Source organism: Arabidopsis thaliana (genome assembly GCF_000001735.4).
Source record: "Arabidopsis thaliana chromosome 1 sequence".
Taxonomy (NCBI): domain Eukaryota; kingdom Viridiplantae; phylum Streptophyta; class Magnoliopsida; order Brassicales; family Brassicaceae; genus Arabidopsis; species Arabidopsis thaliana.
In genome coordinates, this window is record NC_003070.9 from 12,311,010 (window position 1) to 12,329,001 (window position 17,992).

The window sequence follows — 17,992 nt, forward strand, 5'->3', positions numbered from 1 at the left end:
TATTGAATAATATTCAGAGCTTTAAGCTTTTCTTCTTTCTCTTGATAATCGGCCATTCACTGTGAATCAATGATCTTCAAGTTCGTCTATTGTTCGGCCATTCTTAAGAATAAACGAGCAAGTGACAAACCCTTCTCTCGGCTATTCCCAGAATCAACGAGACAAGGTTTCTATCAAGTTCCGCTTGCCATGCACCATGAAAGTTTTATATTAATACAACAATGATACATATTCTTTTTTTTTTTTTTTTTTTGTCAAACCTTGTTTTCATTCAACCAAAGAAGAACGAGTACAAAGATGAGAGTTTAAGAAACTCAAAGATTACAACATACAACAATGATACATATTCTTATTCTTTTTATTATTAAATAAAGAAACCACGAAGCAAACGTAAATCAAACGAAAGAGGAAAGAAATAACGACCAGGCCTTTTGGACGAAATGATGATGTGAACCGTGTCTGCTTAAATCTTTGGTTAGCTTATCCTCACCTGAAATGGATACACCAATCATAACATGTTGCATGGCATCCGCCTAAGTGAAACCCCACAATGTATGAGATCAGGCTCATTATCAGTAAGTTCGTTCAATTTGTTTTGTCTTTGTGAAATCTCAAGGTTATCTCTCAGCGCAAGCAACATTTTCTCCTGTCTTTCGGAATCCTCTCTTAGCCTATTCCCTAGCTGATAGAGAAACAAGAACCGATTAGTTAGAAATATACTTTATAGGAGAGTTTCAAACTTCATGACACTAACGTCTCCTTGGATTAAATTAAACAATTGTTGCCAATATACAAAGATTAGGGGGGAATAAGATAATTACCATCTCTGCCATCATGTTCATATTTTTGTCATGCTCTGTTTGATAATGCTTCTTCCATTTTTCAATCTCGGCAGCTGCAAGGTCCTTAGATTCGACCTCTTTTTGCTGCTCCCTAAGCGTCTCCGCCTCTTTCTGAGACCCCGTAGATTTAATCATATAACAATTATTCTAGCTATCGCAAAGCACACTAAAAATGGATGTAGATGGTAAGCATATCCACCTGTATTTTACGGTGCATTTCGTCCGTAAACGGAATCCCACTAGTGCTCTTTTCAATGGCTGCAACATGGGCGAGAAGTTCCTGAACTTGTTTGACCTTCTTGCCTTCGTCCGTTGTCCTGTTATCAAAGAGGATCCTTCTGCCCCCACACAATCTAAGAACTGTCTAAAATTGCACAATCCAATATTTTTATTAAAAAAAAACATATAAGTGATGTTGAACCTCTATTGGCACTATCCAAGTTCTTAAGATTAAATCAAAGGGATATATAAGACCTTCAGAAATTCAGGGCAACCTTTGGACAAGTAATCATCCAATGTCATATTGTTTGCTTCCAACTCATCACCACCAGTGAATAATACTACTAAATAGTCAATGATTTGACTCCCAAAAATAACTTGTAAGGTATTAAGTGTGGCTTCTTCTTCTTGCGAAATCCGAGTCCTCACCGACAGAACTAACACCACAGCATGTAGTCCATCTTCCGCAAGAACAAGGCAATTGATGATTTCCTGACTGAGATATTCAGCGGACACAGACAGATCGAACAGACCTGTATCAACAACCATAGCCAATATGGAGTTAGTTTTTTTCAACTATATGTAGCATCGGTTATTCAGAAGTACCTAAAATTTGATCAAGGTTGACGCTTAAATTAATGTCTTATAATGTTGGAGTTGTCTATCCTTTTGTTGGTGGATATACGATTTTTACACATACATATATAGCCTAAAATTTATAGTTTATTTGTATTAAGAAGTATGAACATAACTAACCGGTGATTGAGTGATTGGTCGAGGGACTTTTAAATACAAAGTTATTGTTTCTGGGGTACCCTTGTTTCTGATAGTCAAGTTTTTATCATCCTATAGACCAAAAATACTAGAGTATAAAATTACCCCAAATTTGTTTCTCTTGTTTTTCACTTTTATTTCTAAAACAACAAAATATGATTTGAACTTTTAAAAAATATCAAAGTCTATATGTCTGTATGTTTCACATTATTCAAACTCGTTTCCGCGACAAAATCCGGCTAAAACAAAAGCGACCGTGTTTTAACTTTTTAATGTCAAATAACACAGACTGATTTGTTGATTCCTAGATAGACATGCCTTTGAGTATGCAAACAAATTTTCAAAACTACCTATCTTTAGTAACATCAAATCTATGTAAGAAATTAGAATCATAGATCAAGTGAATTATAGGCTATATTCAAAGTCTTAAGCGAATTCATACCAGGAGTGTCAATCACATTGATTCCCGTGCCACATGGTGTTACCGCTACACATGTTTCACATTTCATGGTAACACCGGTTGCTCGTGTTTCTGACCTGAACACTTGTTTTCCGATAAGGGAGTTTCCAGTGGCGCTTTTTCCGTTTCCGGTACGTCCCACCAAAACTATGTTCTTTATTGGCTCTGATGCTGAAGGCAACCTCAGATCAGTCGTGTCCTCAAGTCCAGCCATCTGAAAAAAATCCTTGCAGCCATGTCGGATAATTAAGTATCTTACCTTGTTGACCGAACAAAACGATTAAGCAACTAAATTTATCTTACCTATAATAGGGGAACGGAAGAAGCTTTGACTTTGAGTATGTATGTCCACTTGCTAGTTTTAGGATGAATCAACAAATTAATCGATGATATAATCGAAGTTTAAATAGGAGATGGCTTGCCGATAATATGTGCAACCAACGCTTATTGATATTTAGTAGATGCTAGTTTTGTTTATTTTCAACTTTGTATTTGTTATGATATTGCAATAGGGTAAATTGCTTATTATGATTTTATATAAATCGGAATCGGTAAACGAACCACAAACGACAAGACGACTTTAAGTTTTGAGACAACTTTTTGTGATTCATCACTCTTTTTGAGTTTTTATCACGTCTTCCCGAACTTTAACAATCGAACTAAACACTCAGGACATTGTAGCTTTGTGTTTTTTTTTTTTAAAGCATTAAATAATGAAACTGGAATATATATAAAAAAAAGAAACCCGAGTGAAATGGTGTAGTAGTAATTTGGACTTGGACCTGGAAATTCATATGGACCCGTTTGATCTCAATGTGCCTGGTTTAGATTCCCATCTGCTAATTAAATCGCTTCTTTAGGTTATTTGACCTCCTAGGTTTAGGCCAAAGTGATTGAAAAGAATCTTTAGGTTTATTATTGAGTTCGATGGGTTTAATTTTTAGTTGAAAAGAATCTGCATCAAAGTAAACATATTCCTTCATGTGATAGAATTAACGGTTATGGCCTGATCGGCAACATGACGTTTTTTTTTTGGTTCATTTCACCATGCGTTACTTTTTCTTTTTAATTTTTTTTTTGGGTACGAGTAGATTGATTTAGTTTACGTAGCCATATAACAGATTATACTTAGGATTGCTCCCAACCTTTTTTTTTCCAAGAAAAGGTTTATCATTGAGTTGAAACTTTCTCAAGTTATTCCAAAAAGACTTTTTCAATTATTACACACCATAGTAAAATCAAATGGCACAAAAATATTATGTTATTTCTAAACTAAACTCTATTCAAATTCAACGTGAAATAAGATACGTACAAAAAAACATAGTTGACAAAAATAAAATTAAAAAAACTTTGAAGACAAGCCAAGACATGGCCGGACAATAACTAAGAAAACGAATGTCAAAACTGAGGAAGTCATAGAGTTGCCGTGTGCTTAAGTGTGTCCTACCTATATCATTCTTTTTCTCGCAAAAATTTTCAGTATCTAGTTTTTTTTTCTTTACATAGTAAAATCTCCTTCATCTATAATCGTTCTACAAATTGTACAATTTTATTAGCTTATAAGATTTACCAGTAATTTAGTTTCTTAACCAGAAAAACATGAGTGATCGGGCACAACCGTCAGCGTCAGAGCCAGTGAGAAACATAGTTCTTGTGGGGCCTACCGGAAACGGGAAAAGCTCCACCGGGAACTCTCTCATCGGAAAAGAAGTGTTCATCTTGGAAACCGTGGAATGTAAGACATGTAAAGCTAAGACACTAGATGGCCAGATAATCAATGTGATTGACACTCCTGGTATGTTTCTCCTTTAACATTTGAATGAAGTGAGGCTATGTCTCTTTTCATGAGCACACAATGTTCATTATGATTTTTGGGTCATAATATCTGATTTTAAGGTGGTTAGATTGTGTTGCGGAATCTTGCCTTTATAAAGTTCGTAAAAGTCTGGCTGTGGAATGGTTTCGTGATTTAGGTCTCTTCGATTTGTCCGTGTCTACGGATTATATGAACAAGGAGATCATCAATTGCCTTACCCTCACGGATGGAGGGTTACATGCTGTGGTGTTAGTACTATCTGTGGGGACTGACATTTTAAAAGAGGAAGAGGCCGCACTTAACAAGTTACAGCTCCTTTTTGGCAGTAAAATTGTTGACTATTTGGTCGTTCTCTTCACTGGTGGTGATGTTTTGGAAAAGGAAAACAAGACACTTGACGACTATTTGTCCAGAGGCTGCCCTGAATTTTTGAAGGTCAAGTTAGTTTGATTATGAAAATTATTTTTGCAACATAGGTCTCTGCCTATCTTATATGCGTACTTCAAATGGACTTTTTCATTTTCAGACAGTTCTTAGATTGTGTGGCGGAAGAAGGGTTTTGTTTAATAACAAGACTACGGATGAAGTCAAGAAGATCGAGCAAGTTAAACAGCTCCTTGCCCATGTCGAAGCCATTGAAAATCTCAACGGTGGGAAAGCGTTGTTTACTGAAGAAAATGATCTAAATGAAAAGGTGAAACTGTGATTACTTTACTTCTACTCTTCATAATTCTAATGTTTACTTATCCTATATAACATTTGTTGATATGTTTGAATCCTTACGATTTCTCAGAGACAAGGTGAGATGCTTATGGAACAGGAAATGGAGGTACAATCTAAGAAGCCTGAGAACACAGAGGTAGAAGAGATGAAGAAGCAGTTAGAAATATCGTATGGCCAACAAATGAACATGATGGCACAGATGGTAATTTCCTTTCCATTAACTCTAGGCAACACTACTGATTCTTGATGTATCAGGTAATAACTAGATCTGGATCTCTTTCAGGTGGAGGACACGCTAAAGGAGTCATCGGCGTCACATGAGAGAATGTTACTAGCACTGAAAGATAAAGTTGAGAGATCATACTTAGAAAATGAAGACATGCATAATGAGACCAAAAGATGTAACATCCTGTGATCGGTTTCCTAAGGCCTAGACGGTGCAAAATAAAGATCGGTAAACACACAGTCAAGGTTTAGATGTGCACATGTCTTTATACTCTATGAATTTTATGTGTGATTTGTGGTTTCTTTTTTACTTTTGCATTTTTTATCCCCAACTCAAGTGAAACTATACAAGTACCAAACTTGTAATCGATAAGCTCGTATGTATCCCTTATTCTTACCTAAAGAAAAGATAGGTAGTTGCTAAAACGTGTATACATCCTTTATAATCAATCTTTATAAATCTATCTCGTTAAGATTAATGAGTTTACATCTTTTCCATAGATTTATGAAGTTCTTTTCATTGATGAGGTGCTTTAATGTTTGTTCAATTATATGTTTGAGTATTTCATAGTTAGGTTTTAGGGTTGCAATGTGAAATTATGTTTTCTTAGATTATGAGCGAAAGAAACAAATTCTTTATAAGACCTAAGGGCATCCAAATTCACATAAATTATGTTTGAGTATTTCATAGTTAGGTTTGAGTATTCTTCCTAAAGACTTGTGGGTTTGATTTAGGCCAATTCCTACCAGTGCGGGCTGACCTGCCGTAACTTACCTAAGATATGAAAGCGGGTTGGAGACGAGTACATGGGAGAGGATTTTATAAAGACCCAATTGGGATGAGTCCCAATAGGATATACCTTAAAAGAAAGGAAACCGCATAAGTAATAGCCGCAAGTTCCGTGAAGGTTGTTGTCTAAAGGGGAGCTAATAATATAGATGTGGGTAAAATATCTCAAAATCAATGCCTTATAAGACTTAAGGCATCAAACCCTTAAGCTAGGTTTTGGGAATATTCAAACCAAAAGGTGGTGTTGTCCTTATTAAGGTTCATTTCTATCAAATCATTAATGTCTTTAGTCATTACATTCATCAGCGGGTTTAACAATCTTAATCTGATTTTGGGTATTAGTATAGTCGCTTTTCTGAAAAGATCATAAAGGGTTTTCTCACTTCCACTACCACTTCTTCTCTTTCAAAATAGGTCATGAAGTACTTACTGTTCACATAAAATCTCAATAATGGTATTCTCATCATCATACTATAGATTCTTCTCTATAACCAGTTCTTTCTCCATCTCCAATTTATTTTGTTTGGTAATAAAATATTCTTATTTTGTATCATCAGTATCGTATATGCTTGTCTTTTTAAGGAATCAACATTGGATTATAATTTCTCTTTTAGCATAATTTTGGTAAGTCATGTATCTGATCCAATTTAGATCTCATGCTCTATGTGATTTCAGGAAATCAATTTCGTTCATATATCTACTAATCTATTTTGCCTCTTTACCTTCCTTATCGTAGAAAAACATGTTTTCACGGGTAGAGCAAAATTCACTATGTTATGAATCATAGCAATCATTTTGAACATGTTAATATCTAGGCACATGAAACCAAAATATATCAGATTTGGCCAATCATAAATGAAAATTTATCTATGAAGCGTGATAAATACAAAAGCTATATAGAATCGTTCATTGTTCTTTTAAAGTTAACTATTAATATATTTCAGCAGTTGGGGAATTATCTTCTTTGAGTAGTTGTTAACTCTATTTTACTACTCTAATTTCTCTATATGGAAAAATATCATTTAAATCATCAGTTTACCGTTTTCGCTGGTTTAAACCATGAACTATAGACCTGGTGATTTAAATCCTTAGTTTTATATTGATTTTCATTTTAATCATGAATTCTCGTTGACAAAGTCAATTGAATCACATTGTTAACTGGTTTAAGTTATCGCATAACTAGCACTTCAAAGCCATCACATAATTTTTCTTCTACACCAACATAGTTTCCTCTTCATCTTCAAAAACTATGTGATGACATCGTCTGATTGCTCCATTTAGCCAGTTAACGATGTGTCTCAATTGGTTTAATCAACAAAAATTTGTGATTAAATTAAAACTCAACATAAAATTGAGCATTTAAATCATTAAGTACACATAAAAATAAAAATTTAAATCATCAGGTCTAGAATTCATGATTTAAATTAACGAAATGGTAAATTGATGATTTAAATGATATTTTTCTCGTTTAAATGGTAGGAAAATCTAACAATTAATTAAAAAAACCGTAAATGCAAGTGTCGTGGATGACATGCAGAGTCGAACTTTTTGTGTTTAGCATCGACGACCAATACAAAACTCAATCAGCTCGACCACAACTATTTAACCAATGTTTATTCACTAATACAACACAACCTTAGGGTACGTGCTGACTAGTAATATCTAATAAGTAAGTAACAGAGATATTAAATAGAGAAGTAGTCCAACAATTCATATAAGAACCATGTGGTATAATTTTACTTCTAAAACAAAAGTCCAAATGAATTTGTTATTTTTCTTAGTCACCACTAGCCACAGCCGTCGCTCCCGCACTATGGTCAATGGGTTGCTCCTGTAATACGTCAATACGAAGAAGTCCAATAACTCACATAAACAAGTCATTAGTTTGTTTTCTACACCAATTAAAACATATATAACAGAAAAATAAATTGAAAAGGTCTTTTGAGATGCATCATGCATCAATCGGTTGGTATGCACGTAACTGGACTAGTTAAATTATGGACATCACTTGGTTTATATGGTAGAACTGTTAAAAGACTCTAGAATTAACAAATAGGTTCACAATATATCATTGAATTGGGTTGGTATGCGTGTTAGGTCGCGAGTTTGTACAGATAGCATGCTGGGTCTTTGTGGTTATTGTTTATGCTTGCAAGAAAAATGGGCTCCGGGTAGTGGTTTTCAGACATATATGTATATAGAATGGAAGTAAAAGAAAAAAATGAGACGAATTGTAATGATGATTGCTAGTTTCTCGATAGATGGATGAATACCTAGGGTATCCTAGGGTCGAGAAAGAATTTGTGGCGGATCCAGAAACTATTTTTATATGAGACACACCTAGGTTTCGGCATAAAATCAAAGTCGAAAAACCAATTTAAAAATTCCAGGTCCGAAACCAAAACGAATATTTATAAAATTCGGAACAGATTTTAAATATTTCTACCGGAATTACACGTACCAAATTAAAATCCGGATATTATATCTGAAAACCCGAAATATAATTATATATAAAAGTATTAGTTATATTTAGTTATAATTTTATAACTAAAAACACCAAATTAATAAAAATATCTGAAATAACCTAGATATCCAAAAATCATTAGTAATATTTGTCAAAAATGTACAATTGTTTGAAAATGAGTTATTCGTCCAATGTAAATGAATAGCTATAGAAAATTTTGACAACTTTTTTTTTCTTGAACCAATCAACAAAAAACTACAATATATCAAACGAAAGTCAAATCTAAAATCTGTTGATCAAGTTGCCAAACCAAGTTACATTGTATTTCTTTTTTAATTTGTATAGACCAATTTCAGAATACTAGTTTTGAATGACGCTCCTTCAGATTCTTCTCATTCATCAACTGAATACTAACAAAAGATAGCCTTTTGAGTTCATCAATCATGATGGTGAGTACATACTTTGTTCAGGTTACCGCAGCGTTCTACTTGTGGATCAATATTGTCTTTTTATTTTAGGGAAGGTTTCACCGGCCATGTGTATCAAATATGTGATCAATTATGCCTCCTACATATATGTATCATGCAATATACACTGATAATTTATGGACAGAAACACATGATCTACGCAAGGGATCTTAGCATTGCATGGTCGGACAAAGACGAGTATTGGTCATGGCTGCCTCTCCGGTATGATATATCAAGGTATAGAGTTCTTATAAGTTTGATTTATATCTTCTATAAAAACTTCATAATGGGACAAGTGGTGTGAGTGTCCAATCTTCTTTAACCGATTGAAACGAAACTGTATAGAAATTTCTGAATTAAATGGAAAGGAAAATACATCAACTAAAATCTTGATTTATTGGAAAGTCGATTTATTGGAAAGTCGATCTTGATTTACTTTTAATTTGAGCAAAACAAGTATATTTATTTGCGCAAAATAAATATATTTATTGCGTAAAATAAATATATTTATTTTTAATTTTGAGCAAAATAAGTATATTTATTTTAGATTAAAATAAAACAGAAATGAAAAGCGAGTAAACCGAAAGTAATATTTGAGGGAAAGTTGTAATTTAACTATACTTCTAGATATTATTTAGTATGAGCATTAAGCTTCTGCGACTGCTGTTCCTAACATTAAATTTTCTATTGTGTTTTATTTTCAAGCGAAAAACTCGTTGATGCTGCTGTGCTAGAAGCAGTTTGTTGGCTAGATGTAAATGGAAAATTTGACACGAGAGAACTGACACTAGAGACAACCTATGAGGTTGTGTATGTCGTGAAGTTAGAAGATACAGCTTCTGGATGGAACATACCAGTGAATCTGAAGTTGACCTTGCCCGACGGTAAGAAAAGGCCACAAGAGCGAAGCATGTGCTTGAAAGAGCATATAGGGAAACGGTGGATAGATATATCAGCCGGTGAGTTCGTGACATCACCAGATAATGCTGGAGAGATCAGTTTCTCCATGTATGAGACCAAATCTTGCTGTTGGAAGAGAGGGCTCTTTGTCAAATGTGTCGAAATTCGTCCGAAAAACTAAGGCATCATTTATGTCTGAATTGCCTGTCATTGCAAGCTGATGCACATGCATGCTTGATTACTTATTGTCTGATCACATATTTCAGTTATGTAAAACATAAATATTCTCACCTAAATTTCTTTCTAGCTGTAACTTGATCGTTTTGTCATTTGAAAGCCACTTTGATCCACAAGAGTTCAAAGAGAGATACACATTTTGGTTTATTGTTCGATCAGTTTAGATGAACAATTAAAGGATCGATAGGGGTATATTGCAATAATTATAATTCAATTAAATCGGCTCTACTTATATATATATATATATATATCAAAACTTCGAAACTACAAGTGTCATTTCAAAATATTGGTAGAGTTCGGGTGCAGTTTAAATGGGCTTACATTGGTAAACTTGGAAGAATATATGCAAAACATTAGTTGTTATGGAATTCAAATTTGGCACGTTTGATAATTAATTAAGGGTTTTCCACAAGAGAATGATAAAAAAACCATTACAATATCTTTATACCAATCTGGCATAAAGATAGGCAAGCGATAAACTCTCCTTTCTATCGATGTTAGAGCATAATATTATCTTGGTTTATAATGGAAAAAGGTCTTCATAAATATGTGGGTAAGTGGGTTCAAAGACTTCCATCTCAATTTGGAGAAATCAATGGATCCCCGATGATTAGACACGGTCGACACAAAGACGGGAACACATATATCCCCCCGAGTCTTTTAGCATATCATATGATTTTTGATCAATTGGCAAAAGAATAGAATATTAACATGTTATAAAACAATTTCTCACTCAGCAGAAATCTTGCTGATTCGTGGAATTCTGATTATTAAAGTTTATAAAGTAGATAAAATTAGTTACACGTTTAAGAAAATAAATAAATTCTATAGTCAAATCAGGTTACTGTGTAGCACACAACATACACTAATTTTATGATAACTGACATCAGGTTGCGTTAGCGGTAAATTTAAGACTATAATCTTGAAGAATAGATTGTGATACACAATTTATGATATGTGGAATGGGGGAACAAATCATTAACCATGCCTTATGTGCATGCTTACCATCACTACAAAACGTACCCCGTGGCAAATCCGAGCTTGGTAACTTTCTCCGCGGACTATTGTCGAGAACTGAATATATTTGAACGTTATTTTCATGTTACTTTTTAACGATTAGTCTCGCTCTATTTTGGGGCTACTATATATGAAACCAATCATATCAAAGTATATCGTTGGTAACTTAGTGACGATTTAACATAACTTAAATATATATACTTTGATATGATTTACTTTGATATATGAAACATCAAAATATACTTTCTGAGATAAGATAGCCCAGAAAGGTGTTAGAACACTCTGGGAGGTAACTCGGATCATGAGAGGGATCATAATGAGTAAGATAGAGAACGTACAAAAAGGACTACGAGAGGTCTCACACATCCTTTTATTTTCAGGTGTAGAGTCGAGAGTGTTGAGTTTGTTAGGTCTTGGAGACCAACAACTTGGTCATTTCTTGGTCCACAAGCAACCAAGCTCTCCTCCTCAACTTCTTGATATTTAGAGTACCGAACTAGAGGGTCGGGTCATCCTATAGGTGTAAGGGCTATAATTGTGAACCGTGTGCTACTGGTTGTGGTGATGGGACTGAACATCGATGGTTGACATGCTTCGCCAAGATGGAACGTCATATTTTGGTGGAGTAACATGCGAAATTTGTGGCTGGCACAATTGTTGGGTACAGAATGCCTTTTTGGTCTTGCTTTGTCTCAGGTTGCGCCTAAGTTGATAGCTGGCCCGGTTCAAAACATCATCCTCTTGTCTCCCGGGATTCTATTCTATGGGAACTTACACCGTCCAATTCATGATGAAGATGATTCCAGATGACTCTCTTGAATCGTTTCATATGTGGCAAAGACACATGTCGGTTTCTTATATGGTAACGGAAAATCACCCAAAACAAAATATTAGTATAATACTAATATTAGTTTTCAGTGTCATTTCTTAACGGAAAATAAAATAAAATCATTCTTGCATTACCATCCACATGTTTTTGTTTACTCATGAATTTTTGAACTTTATCTCTCTAAATTATTAAATAATATTCATAAAACAATAGGATTTTAGTTTAAAAGACTTAAGTTTACAATTTCTTGAAAAGGTATTAGTTCACAAATTCACTCTAATTTAAGACTATTCTACTATTTGTTTTTTGGTTTTATTTATTCTACTAATTTTTCCTTGATGTTTTGCAGGGACGTTGTAGAGTTGACATTTAACTTAGACTAATCAAATGATATAATATAATTTTTACAAAACAAAAAAAAGGTTCTCGCGTTACTTCTTCAGCCGCAGGACAAGGTAGCTAGCACGATTAATCAAAAAAGATAGCTAGCTCAAATACAAATGTACTTGAAACCAAACTCGTCCTGTCCTTTCTTATTCGTTTACCGTTTCCGTTGTCTTATATTATATAATAACAAGCAAATTACACTATTACAATATCATAACAAACTCAAATGGCTAAGAAATAAAATAAATGTAGTTTCCACTGAAATCTACTAAATATCAATTTGCGTTTGTTGCACATATTATTTGGCAAGCCATCTCCTATTTAAACTTATATAAGATCATGTATTATCTTGTCCATTTATTCTCAGTTTTGTCCTTCTGTTTGTGGGCTCAACTTGATCTGTTTGGTAAGAAAAATATGAGTTTCCGTTGTGTGCTACTTATAGTTTTCAATATATCTTTCCATTAGTTGTATGTCTTCTCTCTTAAACAATCTTCAACTTGATCTCTTGTAATGAACGGAAGTTTTCTCAACTGTCTCCGTATGTCAAAAGGATAATTAGCTGTAAGTATGGATTATTAGCTCCAACCAAGGCTCAAAATTTTCACGATTTCTAAACACAATTACAAGCATCACCAAAACTTGTGATATGAAATAGCTCTACTCTTCTATATTTTGTAGGGAATTAAAATATTTTACTAATACAAAATTTGTTTTTTCTTTTTCAGATGGCTGAAGATCAGAACACAACTGACCGTTGGGAGTTGCCTTCAGCGTCAGAGCCCGTCAAAAACGTTGACCGTTGGGAGTTGCCTTCAGCGTCAGAGCCCGTCAAAAACGTAGTTCTGGTAGGCCGTACTGGGAATGGAAAAAGCGCCACTGGAAATTCCATCATCGGAAGAAAGGTTTTCGAGTCAAAATATCAAGCTGTTGGTGTTACCACAAGATGTAAGACATTTAGAGCTGTGACACCGGATGGCCCCATAATCAATGTGATTGACACTCCTGGTATGAGACCACTTGAAACATCGAATGGAATTTATTGCTTACTTGATCACATGAGTCTTGTGATTATACCTACACAAATAATAAATACTACACTATAGAATGAAAAAAAAAAACATCTATTTCGTTATTTTTGATCCTCTTAACTATGGTTGATTTAGTATCTTACTTCACACATTTTCTCTTAGCTTTGTCTCTTTAATGATTTTAATTATATTTTCTGATAAATTATACTTTAAAACTAATTGATGTCTTTTCAAAATGGTGGCTTTTGTAGTCTGAATTCTAATATAGGGTCGATTTTAGGTTAGCTTGGCCGTACTAATTTGGGAGCCGGTCGATTTCAAATAGGTGTTAAATTTTATTGGCTTTCAACACAAAACTAATTGATAATAAGTGAATTCATTCATATCCTTTTATATGCTAGTATATGTCATCTCTCATATCCCATATGGATATTCCTAGCAAAAGTGGTTTTACAAATAGCATAGCTTTACCGGCAATAGTTTAGATTTCTTTCCTGATCTCTCGGAAACTTAGAATCTTATCGTTACAGGGAAACAAAAGAACTCTGGAAAACCTGAAACCATGTTGACATGAGGTTGCAAAAGCTCTTTGTCGATTAACTGCAGTCAAACCTCTATAAATTAATACTAGATAAATTAATATACACGATAAATAAATAAATTTTGCTGGTCAAGTGTTTAATCAGTGTAAAAATTAACCAAAATCGATAAGCTAATAAAATAATAATTTGTTTTAAATTTTTATATAAAAATATGGTCCCAAAAATATCATAGATTAATAATCATATATATATATATATATTTGTGTATATATATTTATATAATGTTTTTAGTATTTTTATAAAAACAGCAAAACTTTTCTGTACGTTTTCAAAATTTGAATATGCATATATTTTTTTAATATTCGTAATAGGTTTTTCAAATACAACAATGGATGTCACTATTTATAAATTTCATTTTATGCATATCGTTTGTATATATGAATTCTACAATTTTTATTATTCATTGTAAACAAAAACTGTTTTTTCCAACTAATAAATGTTTAATTTCTAAAACTATAAAATTTACAACATCCAAAACATTAGTTTTTTTAGATCATATTTTATATTTTGTAAACAATTTTAACAATAAAATATTAATTTACATATAAATTAATATCACTATAAATTAATTAAATATCATGCTTCATTTATAGAGGATTTACCGCAGTTCAAACGCATACCAAAAAGATAATATATATATTTAGGTTTCACAGAAATTAAGACCGTTGAGAAATTGAAAACTGAAAAGGTAACACCACGTAATAAATTTGCAAATGTAACATTTTGTACAGAGTGATAACCTTTCTTAGATTTTATATTTTCAGGATAGCCAAAAAATTTAGAATATTTAATAAATGTATTCTATAATAAATTATTTCTCCACAGTTCGATTCCACTAAATCGTGTTACCTCGCTTTGTAGGGATTGACTATAGATCGGGCCTTATTCATCCAAAGATGTCAAAAAATAAAAAAATAAAAATATATATATATATAAAATAAAAATAGTAAATTTAACGTGGTACCTATTTGTGAAAGATAATAAATAAATAAATATTTTTGGACAATAATTTTGTAACTTTTGAGTAGTTAGAGTTCCTTTGACATAAAAAGCAAACAATACTTTGCTTGAGTTTTTTTTTCTTGACCTAAGAATTTGATGGTAATTTCCTCTAAAAAGTGTAAGTTTTGTAACATTTTCTTTTTTCTTTTAGTAATTTAGAGTAATTTTTCGGAACTATGAATCAATTCGAATTTAATGTCACTACAACTAGCATGCTTATAATGAACATAAGCATTAAAGTCAAGGTTTACTATGGTTTGTTTGATGCAGGTCTCTTCGACCTGGCCGTGTCCGCTGAGTTTATTAGTAAGGAAATCGTCAACTGCCTTATTCTTGCTAGAGAAGGGCTACATGCTGTGGTGTTAGTTCTATCCTTGTCGACTCGGATTTCACAAGAGGAAGAAAACGCACTTTGTACGTTACAGATGTTGTTCGGGGGTAAAATCGTTGACTATTTGATCGTTGTATTCACTTGTGGTGATATGTTGGAAGATCGAAATATGACTTTAGAAGATTATTTGTCCAATGGTTGCCCTGAATTTCTAAAGGTATGAGTTTGATTATTTGTCCAATGGTTCCTCCTGTCTCTCATTAATTTATGTTTTTGGATTGGATTGTTCAATTTCAGAATGTTCTCAGACTATGTGGAGGCAGAAGGGTTGTATTTGATAACCGAACGAAAGATGAAGGTGTGAAGGCTAAGCAAGTCCAGCAGCTTCTGGTCCATGTCGCAGCGATTGAAAAGGAAACTGGTGGGAATCCCTTTACGGACACGATGCACCGTAGGATACAGGTGGAACTATAGTTGATTTGATTGATGCTTCCCATATAAATCATCACTCTCTTGTCTTTGGCCAATAGAAAACTTGTTAATGCTTCATAAATTACGGTTTGTCAGGAAGAGGCTGCAAGGGTTAAAAGGGAAGAGAAGGAAATTGAAGAAAAAAACATTGCAGACGAAGAGAAAGCAGCGTTGAAGAAGCAGTTAGACATGTCGTATAGCCAAAACATGAACATGATGGCATTGATGGTAAATATATATTTTTTTGCCAACTCTATATACCTTACAATTTCCTAATTATCCCGGTGGAAACTATCCTTAGTCCTTAAATATGTGTTTTTGTCTTCTTTTAGATGGAGAGGATATTTAAAGAAACAGCAGCGGCGAATGAGAGACAAATGAATATGATGAAAGACTTTATGGAAATTTCAATAATAGGAAATGATGCTCATCGTAAAAGAGCTGAAGAGAAGCAGGCAGAGAAGAAACAAGAATGCAACATCCTGTGATTGGTGTGTGCCAATTCAGCTAAGTCCATGTTCATAAAACCTCAAAGAAGACACAGTACGGTCTCGCTGTGCACATTTCATATACTTTTTATTTTTATTTTTGTGTTTTGTGATTTCTCTTCTTTTGTTTGCGTTTATGGACTCCTTTTGTGATTGTTATACAAGTACAGTTTCTTGTTGACAACTCTTTATTTAAATTACTTTATCAATGCTGAAATAAAGACAAGTGACTTGTGTTAAAAAACTTCGACCCGTTTTGGTTAACGTGACCTATGCATGTGAATATGAGATCATGATCAAAGTTTCTATCCAACGACGAAGTAGCCTAATAGTTAAATCTTTTGGTTACCAAAAATACAAAGATTTTGTAGTTCACTAGCTCGATTTGTATTAAGATGCATGTCTACTCTTCAAAGGAGACTACTACCTTCTCCTACGAGGATGTACGGGCTTATGACCCAAAACTTCCTAATCATTAAAAAAAAAAAAAGACAAAAAAAACGAGGACTGCTAATTTTCCCCGTCTACTCTTTCCATATAAAACAATGTAACCATATTTGGTGTCGTATCATATGTCGATAAAGATGCAATTTGGACTTTACTGTTACACATTTGTTTTATCAAAAGATTCAAGTCTGTTTGGTCTTTAATGTTTTAGTGACTATGTGGGAGAGAAGACAGAGAGGTGGATGGAAAAAGAGTTACATGACTTGCTCCAACTGGTAACACGAGTTATCAAAATTGAGTTGCAGTATATGTTAAAATTTTATGTAACTTGCAGCAAAAGTTATGTGGTATAACTGCAGATTGATGTAGTGAATTTGCTGTAGAAATATAAGTTAACTAGATTTTAACCCGCGGTATACCGCGGGATGATTTATTTTTTAAAAGTAATATATATTAAAACTTGCAAATTTTATTTTTATAAAATTTTTATATTTTTACAGTTTATAATTATTATTAAGTATTTATATATATTATTTTTTATTAAAAATAATAAATCAAAGATTTAACCTGTATTGAAACGGTAGATTAATTATATTTTACTTTTTATTAATGTTGATTCAAAAACCCGTCCCTCCAAATCCGTCTTGCCAAAAAGCCATTTATTTTATTAATATTGATTTTACTTATGATATAACTCTGAATTATAATCTAAACATTTTAGCTAATAACATAGGAGTGCACCATATTTATTTAATAGGAGAATGTACCATATGACCCGAATGCACTTTTACCCAAATCCACCAAAAAAGTCTTGCAAAACTACTATAGACCCGAATGTACCATATTTTTTTGTGCTAATTTTTATGTGATTAAGATTTAATTGATTTCGTACATAAAATATTAAATTGTTTTACGAACTTATTTGTTTATAATTTGGTAACAGATAGATAATTGAATATTCAGTATATTTTGCTTCAGTTTAGGAAATCTTTAATGACCCGTCTTTAAATCCAATAAGCCCTATAATTAAGAGATGAATATTGTCGTTAAATGATTTTGGTAATCTTAATGATGTCATTTAAAGATTTTGTTTTTGATTAAATTTTTCTAATGGCATTGTCATGTAATTAATACAAAAATTAAGGTTACATTTAAAATGTACTTCCCAAATAATATAGTAGGACGATATGCACTTTTATCCAAATCCACCAAAAAAGTCTTGCAAATATACTATAGAGATAAGAAACGATAGTCGGTTTTGATAGGTATAAGATTAGCAAATATATTAGTTCGCTTAAATTAGTTAAAGAATACAAATTGAAAAGGTATATTACACTTTATTCGAATATAGTATCAAAACTTATATAGAGATTTGATAAATTTTTAATTGTTGAATACTTTTTTTTTGTGCTAATTTTATGTGATTAAGATTTAGTTGATTTCGTATATAAAATATTAAATTGTTTTACG

General features: G+C 32.9%; 4 protein-coding genes across 4 annotated transcripts; 3 read left to right on the plus strand and 1 right to left on the minus strand.

The window, feature by feature from the left end:
- Nucleotides 1-508: 508 nt before the first annotated feature.
- On the minus strand, nucleotides 509-2,509 carry AT1G33900 (P-loop containing nucleoside triphosphate hydrolases superfamily protein; the record flags this gene model as incomplete). The annotated part of the gene is made up of 5 exons (NM_103112.1): nucleotides 509-682; nucleotides 822-953; nucleotides 1,042-1,206; nucleotides 1,317-1,594; nucleotides 2,278-2,509. The coding sequence occupies 5 exons, from the start codon at nucleotides 2,507-2,509 to the stop codon at nucleotides 509-511; spliced, it is 981 nt and encodes a 326-aa protein (NP_174652.1).
- A 1,385-nt stretch (nucleotides 2,510-3,894) lies between these two features.
- Nucleotides 3,895-5,249, plus strand: AT1G33910 (P-loop containing nucleoside triphosphate hydrolases superfamily protein; the record flags this gene model as incomplete). The annotated part of the gene is made up of 5 exons (NM_103113.1): nucleotides 3,895-4,090; nucleotides 4,269-4,546; nucleotides 4,638-4,805; nucleotides 4,905-5,036; nucleotides 5,118-5,249. 5 exons carry the CDS (start codon nucleotides 3,895-3,897, stop codon nucleotides 5,247-5,249), a joined length of 906 nt encoding a protein of 301 aa, NP_174653.1.
- A 3,646-nt stretch (nucleotides 5,250-8,895) lies between these two features.
- On the plus strand, nucleotides 8,896-9,861 carry PP2-A4 (phloem protein 2-A4; the record flags this gene model as incomplete). The annotated part of the gene is made up of 2 exons (NM_103114.1): nucleotides 8,896-9,017; nucleotides 9,486-9,861. 2 exons carry the CDS (start codon nucleotides 8,896-8,898, stop codon nucleotides 9,859-9,861), a joined length of 498 nt encoding a protein of 165 aa, NP_174654.1.
- Nucleotides 9,862-12,464: 2,603 nt separating this feature from the next.
- Nucleotides 12,465-16,302, plus strand: AT1G33930 (P-loop containing nucleoside triphosphate hydrolases superfamily protein). The gene is made up of 6 exons (NM_001333072.1): nucleotides 12,465-12,556; nucleotides 12,879-13,158; nucleotides 15,056-15,333; nucleotides 15,414-15,578; nucleotides 15,684-15,815; nucleotides 15,920-16,302. The coding sequence occupies exons 2-6, from the start codon at nucleotides 12,879-12,881 to the stop codon at nucleotides 16,073-16,075; spliced, it is 1,011 nt and encodes a 336-aa protein (NP_001319141.1). The 5' UTR covers nucleotides 12,465-12,556; the 3' UTR covers nucleotides 16,076-16,302.
- Nucleotides 16,303-17,992: the final 1,690 nt, after the last annotated feature.